This window comes from Gavialis gangeticus, unplaced genomic scaffold (genome assembly GCF_001723915.1).
Source record: "Gavialis gangeticus isolate Ggan-Ray unplaced genomic scaffold, GavGan_comp1, whole genome shotgun sequence".
NCBI classification, from domain to species: domain Eukaryota; kingdom Metazoa; phylum Chordata; order Crocodylia; family Gavialidae; genus Gavialis; species Gavialis gangeticus.
Window position 1 is genome coordinate 135,498,602 of NW_017729025.1, and position 11,090 is coordinate 135,509,691.

Here is an 11,090-nt window from a genome sequence, read left to right on the forward strand (position 1 = left end):
CCCCAAGTCCCTTTCAGCTACGGTGCTAGCAAGCATAGCACTGCCAAGCCTCTAAGCGTGCTGCGGGTTTTTCTTCCTAAGGCGGAGTACCTTACATTTTTTGGCATTGAAGGCCATTAGGTTTTCATCCACCCATTTTCTGAGCCTGTCAAGGTTAGCCTGGATTACTATCCTTTCCTCAGGCGTGGATGCTTTACCCCAAAGTTTGGTGTCATCAGCATAGATGTCTGAATGATTGTACTTTTTGCCGTGGTAAAATGATTTATCCCAGAACAAATATAACATATGTTTGTAGCCTCGGTGGCATAATAAATCATATATATCTCTGTTTCACATCACACATATTCCTTTTGGTAACTAGTTGCTGTTTTTTTACAAAAGATTTGGCTTAATCAAACATATAGAAGTACTTCTGTCACATTTGAAATTATGGTTGCAGCTCAGTCCCACCTTGTGAGGTTGAAGCAGCCAGCATTTTCAAATAAATAAAATATATTGTACATAACAATTTTTTTATTAAGTCATAGTGTTTCTCTTCTAATAGTGATTTTCTACATTTTCATTATCCAGTCAAGATAAAGTTTCATCTTCTCTTATTCTAGATTTACTGTTCTATACCTTTTTTCAGAGTCCACTTGTAATGGAAGAAATATAGTTAAAGATGATCATTCTGTACACTACTCCACAGTTTCAGCTACCTGTTTTTGACTACTCTGTACACACATATACTTGTCTTTATCTTGGTAATAAAATGATGCATACTTACAGGAACAGGGCCTACACTTTCTTCTTTTTAGTGTGAAAGACTTGGTATTATTTAATCTCATATTTAATCTCATAAATAAATTCCTGTTCACCAGGGCACCCTTGGGGAAAACCAGGAGCAATGGTTACAACTTGTGGAAGATCACTTCAGGCTCAACATTAGAAAAAACTTCACAGCCAGGGTGTCCAGACTGTGAAATAAACTCCCTCCAGAGGTGGTGCAATCACCTACCCTGGAAATCTTCAAGAGGAGACTAGACAGTCACTTTGCTGGGGTCACTTTACCCCAGTTGTCTTTCCTGCTTGGTGCGGGGGGTAGGCAGGGGGGCAGGGCCCAATGATCTTCCAAGGTCCCTTCCAGCCTTACAATCTATGAATCTCTGAATATGCTAGGGGGCTAGCCATATATTATTCAATTTAAGATCAAATGCGCACTGATCTGCCAGATTATATATAAAGTTTTAAAAAAAGAAACACAGCTAGGTAAAATATAGCCAAAACACTCAACAGCTGTGTCATTAGTCCTGTAGTCATTACAGTCATAAATGTATGTCTCTCATTTAGGTTCATAAAAGAGAAACCAGCCTTCTTGAGCATCTTGTGAGTGCTGTCTGTGCTTCTTTGCCAGTCATTCCTACACCTGAGTTAATAGTACCACTTCTGAGTTAAGGTTTTTATCTAGAGATAAAAAGTCTGCAGGGCTGTGAAATTGGAGAAAGAGACATTACCAAGAATGGCTAACAGACAGCAACATTACAAAAGAAAGGATAGTTTGAATAGTGGAACATAGAATCATAGAAAATGAATACTATTGAAAACGATAGAGATTAACACCCATGGAGTGGAGAGAGAATAGCAGGAACCAGGGAGATGATAATAAGCCAAGAAGTCCATCGACTCAGCGCTGCTTGAATAGAAATGCCACTGCAAACTCCCAGGCAATAGGTTTCAATGTTTGGGTGGAGGAGGAATCAGAGGGGAATGCAACTGCAGCAGTGTACCATCCCCTGGATTCATCCCTGATTGAGAATCACTGTTCTAAGTCTTTCTGGTGTTTTTCTATAAGTTCTGCCCAGCATCTGCTTCATGGTAAAACTGGTAAAAGTGTTGCAGTTTGTACCTTGTTTATTGTCCTTTCACTGAGTAACTATTACATGGAATGTTATGGGCTAGGTAGATATATATTTGGAAGTCTATTTGGAATATATTGGAAGTTTAGAATATTTTATTTAATGTGAAAAGAAAATAAAAGGGAGGAAGCTATGACCTACAGTTATATGTTTACAGCAACCTATAAATAAATATTTACTGCTGGTTGCTGCCAACTTATGTTAATTAACTACACCAACTAACATGTATAAAAAGAATGATGAGAAATAGGCAAACGTTCTTAATCAAATGTGCACGGCAGTGAAGGCAACATTGAAAGGTGCAGAGCAAGCTGTACTTCTCCCAGCGTTCCTCCTGGGGCTGGCTTGGAAACTGGAGAGGGAAGAGTTTGTTCTTGTCTTTGCAGGTCTGGCAGACATCTGAGACATGGCAGAGGGCAATAGGTACTTCTCTGCACTTCATCCCTTAGATCTCAGCTGCTGCTGTTTGAAGTATCCGCAGCCATCTGCCTTTTGTCCTCAGCATATACAGCCTGTCTGTGCCTGCAACTATGAATCACTCAGATTTCCAGCAAAATTAGCTAGCCTGTGATAGGAAATAGCTTTATGTTTTCTTACAGCTGCCATTACTTGAGGAAAATTAGGATGTCAGGCCCCAGCCGTCTGTTACTACACATCCAGCAGCTCCTATTCAGAATCCCGCAGCCATGGAAATGAAGGAGCATCGTGCGATCATTGCCAAGCAGTGAAAAAACCACAGGCAGCAACCATCCCTGCACAGGAAGAGTGTACTGCAAGTGCAGGAACTGTGTCCACTGAGCTGTGCAGGACATTTAGAATCAGGTTTGCAAATGGAGAAAAATACTTCATTGGGGGATTACAAGGATCCTTTCATATTCCCTCATAAAACACCCCAATTGTCAACATCTGTACCACAAAAAGGCACAAGCATGTTGGCCTGATTCTGGGGTGGTTACATAGAAAACAGGGCTAACTCCTCCAGAATTAGAAAAAACCTTGATAACCTATTGAAGTTTCCCTTGGATGGCAGCTGTGATTTTATTTTACTCAAAGAAAATGTCCCTTTGAAGTCAGACAGCAATGAAAAAGATTTCATTGACCTTTTTAGCTTTATTCCCATAAAAGACAGTTTATCCATGGAAACTTCCTTTGAGCAGCAGAACAAGAGCTTTGCTAATGTATTTTCTGACATAAGCATACCACTCTTAGAGGAAGGAATGCAGTTGGCTAACATGAGTTAGCTTCTGTTGCAAACAAATGACTAATCGATGCATTAAAAAAAACACAGAATAAAACTCAGGCAGTGCTGGAAATGCTGCACATTATGAGCAGCTGATTTGCTGTTTTGTATTTGACTGCTGAATATTAAGATGGAGATGAGTCCAAGAGCATTTCTTATTCTTTACATTGCCGTAAAGCACAAAGATTTAATACCACTGGGCAGATTTTCTGCTCCTCTATTGACATCAGGAAATTTTATAACAAATGGTAAAAGAGAAAATTGTGGGACCATTAAACTCTCGTTTGCTAAGTTAAAACACAGGCTACATCTTAGAACTGTAACATGAAGGTTTAATTTAGCACTCTACCTGCTATCTCAGTTGGATGTACATGCTTCTTTTGCCATAAGTCAGAGCTAACTGGGCATTTACTAATACAGCAAAACAGAACATTTCTGCCTTGTGGATCCTTTTTATATCAATGTCACCTACCAATTTTAGTATGAACTTTTATGGTTTTTCTTCATCCAGTGTATTCATGCCAAATAGTTTCTAAGGTGAAAAATAAGATGCCTTTATCCTCTAAGGCAGGGGTTGTCAACCAGGGATATGTGTACCCCTGGGGTACTTTGAAAGGTCCCAGGAGGTATGTCGGGGCAGGTGGGGATGGAGCGCTGCCTCACAGGAGCAGGGCTGGGATGGGATGAGAGCAGAGCTGCACAGATGTTGCACTGCCACCACTTGCCACCCTCCCCCCACCACGCACCATGTCTGGCCGCTCGCCACCCTCCCCTTCTGGGGGTACACATATTAAAAAGGGGGCCACTGGGGGTACCCTTATGGGCCATTGGGGGTACCCTTATTGAACATGGTTGAAAACCCTTGCTCTAAGGCATATTTGCTTGTAATGGCTCATTATATAGTAGGCCGGTGTTCCAAGTATGCTAGGAAAATAAAAATCCTGTCTGTTTACACTGTCTGTTGGCCTTTGGGCCTAGGCAACATGTGGGGGGGGGGGGTACAAGGGGCAAGTGCCCCGCCCCCGCCCCCATATTTCTGTGCTGATGGCAGGGCTTGGAGGTGCAGCGTGGCCAGAGCCAGCACCTTGAAGGCAGAGGTAGTGGCAGCAGCATGGGGTTGTGCCCCCCCGTCTATCAACACTTACGTGTCATTTATGCCTTTGGGAGTGTTCTGCTCATTATCTTTGAGCACAGACACAGCTTTTCTGAATATGTAAGCCAGTTTATACTTTAACAGCCTTTGACGTCAAGACTAGGAAAGCATTGCCCTGCACTTCGGTGCGTTCTGTATTCCGAGCTTAATTTAGTTTAGCCTGTAACTTAGTGCTTTTGATAAGTTGAATGTATAGTTGTCTTCAGTCCTGATTTGCTTATAGAGATCAAATATGTCAGCTGATTCACAGAACTGTGCCCCCTGATCATCACCAAAGAACAGTGGTGTATACTGACGTCTGCATACCTCTAGGAGGCTCTCAACGTCAGTGTAATAATCTGTCTTGGAAGAGAGATGTCTTTGAAACCAGTGTATCTGTATGCTGTCTGATTTACATGGTTTATGGTGATGTATGTGTTTGGATAATTTTTCACACTAATTTAGTCACAGTTAGCCTTCCTGGCATCATCTGCCAAGATAGCAATCTTGGACGAATGGCCTTCAGTGCCTTCTTATCACCAGAAGTGTTTTTACGTTTAAAATATATGGGGATAAATTAGTATATTATTAAATCGACTTTGCTACCACTAGACTGATTCTGTAAAGGACAGGCATTAAGTGAGCTCCTGGTTGCAAAATGATCTATACCAATTCCCTTTCTCTTGTGCACTTTACTGCATTGACGTCAGTGGGACATGGAGTAAGATACTCTTCAGGAGGAATAAGGGAATGGAAATCTCTCCTGTGTAAGGTAGAGCTTGTTTGTCTACCTATGCTTTTAGTCTTAGTTTCTTGAATAAGAGAGAAGCTCTATGTTGCTATGCTTTTTTCCTCTCCTTACTCCCACCCCAATTAGTTTTGATCACTTTTTACACTATTTTCCTTTCCTCCCTTATTCTTTTCCATTGCTAAGTATTAAGACACAGGGCCAGTTCCATGAAACTTGCAAAATGTCTCAAAAGCTTGCCTGAGCTGTATATAAAACATAAAATCTGAGTTATGAGCTGCATACATGTGGAGAAAATGAAGCTCCTTGTGTGACTCAAAGCAAGTAAGGCTTCACAGATGTAGAGGAGGACACAACAGTATAACCCCTGTGTACAATAGTGTTTGGACAAGTCAGACTCTTCAAAGTATTTAGACATGCACACAAAAGCGCGCTTGACATAAGCCTCTGCCTTGGCTCTTGCTATTTTTATGTTCTGGATGGTATTACTATGTAAAAAGTGTCTTCCGATCAGTCATACAAATCTATATATTGTTATTGTACAGGTACAATCCAATCTAGAAAGCCTCCTCACATGTTCAAACACTTGAACTAAAGCTCGTTCAACAAGGTTTAGTTCAAGCACCCCACCCCCATTTTTAAGCGCAGGGATGCCGACACACAAGATGTAGGAGGCTGCTGAAGCGCAGTAACTGCCATGCTCCAGCAGACTTGATTAATTGAGTCTGCTCCAATGTGCTGTAACTACAGTGCATTGAAGCAGCCTCCATGCTCATGTATAGGTGCCCTCCATTGTGAGGTACTAGAAAAACACGTATTTGCCTGTTTTAATGCACATTAGCTAAAGAGCACTTTTTTGTGAAGCTTTAATGCACATTAAAATAGACTAATGTGCATTAAAGTACATGTGTAGACACACCCTTTCGTTCTGGAAGTACTAAAAAGGCACAGATTATCTATCCCCGAGTTCTACAAGGCAGCAGATGAACTCTTTATAAAGCTAGACTGTGTGGTGCCATTCTGTCCTGCCTTCTCTCTCTAGGGCTACCACTGTATTTTCATATTACACACGTTTCTGTTTCTCTCTTTTTTTTTAAGATCACATCTATTTCATTAGAGAACAAACTGGTTTTGTTTACAAAAGCTCATCTTCTGAAACATTTATTTTCCTAGAACCAACTCAAAGGCACATGTGCTGGTGTAATGTTAAAGACAGGGTGGTGCCCAAGGCTAATTTAGTCATTCCAACCCTTCCTTTCAGAGGAGCCAGTGAGATGTAACAGTGCTGATTATTCCTCTAGACTGAGTCTGAATTCATGCAGGTTGTTTGCAGCATGTTGCAATGTGCCTAACCCCTCCTTTACTGTGCTGCACTGGTTGGAGTACCTGCTGATCTTGAAACGTCATGAGGCTCCCGTTATCAAGTGCAGACAATAAATCATTTTGTTGCTCATTGCTATATGGGAGTGTAACATCTCTTCAGTGAGAGCGAGACGTGCACAGACAAGAAGATGTTTTATTCAGGTATCCTCACAGAGCCTAGTAGGAAGGAGGTGGAAATGAGGGAAGCTGCATCTCTCCGACAGCAGAGGAGAATGAAACAGGCAGTTCAGTTTATTCACAAGGATTCAGCAGACCTGCTGCCTCTGGAAGGGCTGAAGAAACTGGGAACTTCAAAAGATACTGTAAGATTTTTTTTTTTTTTAATTTGAGGGGGGGGCATCAGATTTAAAATGCTGGCGTGGGTGTTACTTTTTTTCTTCTTTTTCTTAACATTAAAACACCTGTTTTAATGTTAAAAGGATAATGAACATGGTTACTTTTGGAAGCAGAGGGAATAATAATATAGCTTTTGTGTATAAAAAAGAAGTAGAAATATGACCTTGGTGAGGTTGCTATTCCGTTACTGCACATGGCATTCAGGGGTCTATCACTCAGACCTAAAAAAAATAAATATTTTTCCTCACTGACACTAGTCTCACCATCTAGATACAATTTTACTTGTACAAAACTGCTTTCTTTGCATTGAAGTAAATCAAAATGGCTTCACACACATGCACATAGTACATACATACATATTCACACACATCATTTGCACGTGTATGTATGTGTGTTATGCAATATGTGGGCATCTGCGGATGCACGCACTTTGAAGTCTGATAAAACACAATCACCTTTAATATTTTAAAATAAAAACTTTCTGAGATTAAATTTGGTAAATGGTTTCTGCACATTCACTTCAATTTCCCTTTGCAAAGAGTTTGTAATTAGGCTCCAGAAATATGTCATAGTACATGTTATCTGGCAATTGGTGTTACTAAGAGAACCCTCTGAAAACTAATATGTAAAAACTTAGCTTTCTCTAAAGAGAAGTATAGACTAAATGCAAAATTCGAAGTCCTTGTAAAAATAAAAATAAACAATGTAAAGGTTCACTTCTGATTTCCTTTTCAAGTTCATATTTTGCAGTATATAACTTATGTTTGACTTCTGCAATGTACTTGAATATCTAAGAATAAGTTAATTGTCAAAGTTTAACTTTCTGTTTTCAGGTTAGATTTGTTCTAACGTTGCCTTCTTATTCTGGAAATGTTTGTTTAGCTCTATCAATGCAAATATAGTAAGGAAATTAATTTGATGTTTTCTGCATTGTGCGTAGAAGAGGGTTTTTTTTAACATTGCATGAGTAATTACAAATGTTAGGCACAACTTAGGGTGACTAGAAATTCATGCTTGGTGGGGAGACCTGAGTCCCAGCTTGGAAGGAATTTTCCCAGTCAAGCCCAGAATTGTGATATTATCTCTTTTGGACAATTACTGAGATATTATTATCTGTAGTCCTGGAGAGTCCATCTCAGCTTAGGGCATTGTTGGCTCTGAGAGAGTGTCCCTGATATAGAGAATCTAAATAGGCAAGAGACAACAGATAGGAGGGAAAACAGAGGTACTGAGGGATTAAATGATTTACTTCGTTTTACATGCACAAGTTAGTAGCAGAGCTGTTGAAAAAACCTGAGTCTCCTCACAGTTCAGTGCTGAAACATTAGCTGTCTGGCTTTGTATTTGAACTGCATGATTGGTGGAGGTGACATTTGTGGTACCCCGGTCTGAAGTTCTCTCTTAGACATGCTGTAACAACAGTCTTTTACCTTGACATTTAATTTTTAAAATTGCTTTTCAGAAAATTTTTTTTCACTGATTACAGGTCATTGCCATTAAGTTAGGGATGGTTTAGTAACATTCCTGTGGGGTTGAGCTGCCTTAGACACATGGATCTTCCCATAGGCGATATGTAGTGGGGGTACGGGAGGGTACATGAGATTGGCCACCACCAAAGCTGCTGCCGGCTTCTGCGGGAGGTCACCACTTGCACCCGTACCCCCCACCACTGACACGGTCGGCAGCATCTGCGGCAGCAGCTGCAGGCAGTCCCCATTCGCCACCATGGTGCCTCCCCAGTCACAGGAGGCACCAGTTGTTCATGGATCTTCCATCCCTTCAAGTTAAACCCTCCTCCCTCTTTGTTGTGCTGGCTCTAGCAGGTGCTGTCACCCCCTCTTGTCAGGAGGAACCATAGTCACCTGCATCTTACTGTTGCCAGTAGTGACTGGATGACAACCAATGAATATGTTCAGTTTTGATGACATCATAAAGCCATCAGGAAGAAGGTTGTGTGGTTTGTGATGTCACAAGAATCTAGAGTTAGGCTTGTAGGGCTAACAAGTTCAGGTGCCCATGTTGGACAAGAGAGCTGGGAGTGACACTCTCTGCTCGCTTCTCACTGATTGGCAATGGAAGCATCCAAGGATCACAAATTCCCTCGGAAAAAGAAAAGAAGATGCAGCGTTAGTGACACCTGTCCGCCACCCTTGATACCCCTGATCGCAACTGATATCCGATCGGGGATGGAAAATGAGAGAGTTGGGGTGCTGCGAGACACCATGTTCCAGAACCACCTCATCCTTAAGCCAGAGCTGGGAAGGCCACGCCACATTTGTGCACGCTTGCCAGGGTCTGATTTTGTGTATGGACTACGTCTTCCCAATGAGGGGGGAGTTCCTGAAGCAATAGGCCACTGGAATGTAATGAAAGTTGCACCAAAACCACCAAAGAAGATGCCACGTGATTTTATTTCTATGAACCACAAAGCAATCAAGGCTGGCCTTATCACAGCAAAGGAACACTATAGGTACCGCCAAACCCACGATATCCGTCTCCCTGAAGATGACGAACGTCACTTTAAAAAGGACCCACCACGCCTGCCAGATGCCATGACATACGGAATGCCACCTCGCCACCATACCCCTATCACAGATGTTCTCCAGCATCAGTTCCAGGATATCTGGGTGGAGGAACAACGGGAAAACACCTACATTCAAAAGGAACAAAAAAAGAGGACAATGCCCCATGGGAAAGTATACAAGACATACTGCAGCATGCTGAGAGAACACCAACGGCCTGTGAAATCAGCTCCACTTTGTCATTTGCCCTCTTTGGAGAAAGTTGACCCTCATCTCAGTACCTTTCGCAGCCAAGATGCTAAAGCGAAAGCCTTCAAGGTCTATCAGTCAGAAGCTGCAACAAGATGTGGAATACTTGCTCAGGGCATTTATACAAAATATTGAAATATTCCATATATCTTAAATTATTATCCATTTTCAAATAAAATAGACTATTTTCATTTTGTGTCTGAACGGGAAGAGTTGCAGTGGTCAGACAGGGGAATACTTAACTGGTTTTTACTGTAAATACCTATATTAATATAGACTTCTCTGAAGGGGTTTTTCACTAGCACTGACAACAGGGAACAAGAGGTGAACTGCATCTTAGAGGAAAAGAGGGACTTGGGACTTGATGTTATCTCCAATAGTAAACTGGTGAACATTTCCAAACACAGCTCAGAATTTTCCATGCTCTAGTTGCATCAAATGGGCTGCTAAATTCTCTTAGACTAATAAGATTATAGCTTGATTCTCCCCTCCTTAATTTAGATAATACATAGCCTGATGTCCAGAGATGCTGAGCACATGTGAAACTCAGACCAATAGTGTGTTTCCACTCTAATTTTGACAGTTGTCCAAAAACATTTCCTGCCATGTATATTATCTGCTACTGTGTTGTAGCATGGGGTTACACTGATGATGTAATAACATTTTTCTTCCTTTGTCAATAAGTATAATGCATTGAAATCCACAATTGTATTCTACATTGTATATTTTTATTATGTTGAAAAATATGTATTTTAATTAATTTATCTCTTAACTGACTGTGTCTTAGCATGTTGGATTTGTGGTAGATATGTTTAATTTTTTTTTAATGTTTTTTAGTTTGTTTTTTACCTCGGTCTTCACAGGCAGGGTCAGCTTCCAGACTACTACACGTAGCAGCACAGTTTGGGGAGAAGATGAGCAGCCAGCAGTGGTGAAAGAACAAGCTAGGGACTATTTAGAAAATCTGGATGTGTACAAGACCAGGGGGCCAAACATGATGCACCCAAGGGTGCTGAGAGAGTTGACTGAGATGAATGCAGAGCCACTGGCCATTATCTTTGAAAACTTGTGATGACTGGAAGAGGTGCTGGACAACTGGAAAAGGGCAAATATAGTGCCCATCTTTAAGCAGGATCCAGGGAACCATAAAACCAGTCAGCCCCACCTCAGTCCCTTCCCCTCTATGTGGCATTGGTGAGGCCACAGCTGGAGTACTGCATCCAGTTTTGGGCGCCACACTTTGGGAGGGATGTGGATGGCCTGGAGAGGGTTGAGAGGAGGGCCACTCATCTAGGGTTGCCAAAATATGGAATAAGTTTCCAAGGGAAAAAACTAGGCGACTGTGGCATTGATGCCTACACAGTCAGATGGATTGCAGATTGGCTGAACGGTCGCACTCAGAGGGTGGTGGTGGACGGGTCATATTCAACCTGGGGGGAAGTGGGCAGTGGAGTCCCCCAGGGCTCAGTCCTTGGGCCTGCGCTGTTCAATTTCTTTATCAGTGATTTGGATGACGGGGTGAAAAGCAACCTGTTTAAATTTGCTGATGATACCAAAATTTGGGGTGAGGTGAGCACGCTAGTAG

General features: G+C 41.7%; 1 protein-coding gene and 1 pseudogene across 3 annotated transcripts in view; both read left to right on the top strand.

Annotated features, from left to right (window-relative positions):
* Positions 1-6,306: 6,306 nt before the first annotated feature.
* NRIP3 (nuclear receptor interacting protein 3) overlaps positions 6,307-11,090 on the top strand; it is a 47,891-nt gene continuing 43,107 nt past the window's right edge. For 2 of the 3 annotated variants that reach the window (XM_019519599.1, XM_019519598.1), the window contains exon 1: positions 6,307-6,700. In XM_019519599.1, coding sequence (XP_019375144.1) covers positions 6,527-6,700 — 174 coding nt within the window. In that variant the 5' untranslated portion in view covers positions 6,307-6,526. The remainder of the gene's footprint in view (positions 6,701-11,090) is intronic. The other variant, XM_019519597.1, reaches the window with a different exon arrangement.
* LOC109299268 lies at positions 8,731-9,640 on the top strand (annotated as a pseudogene).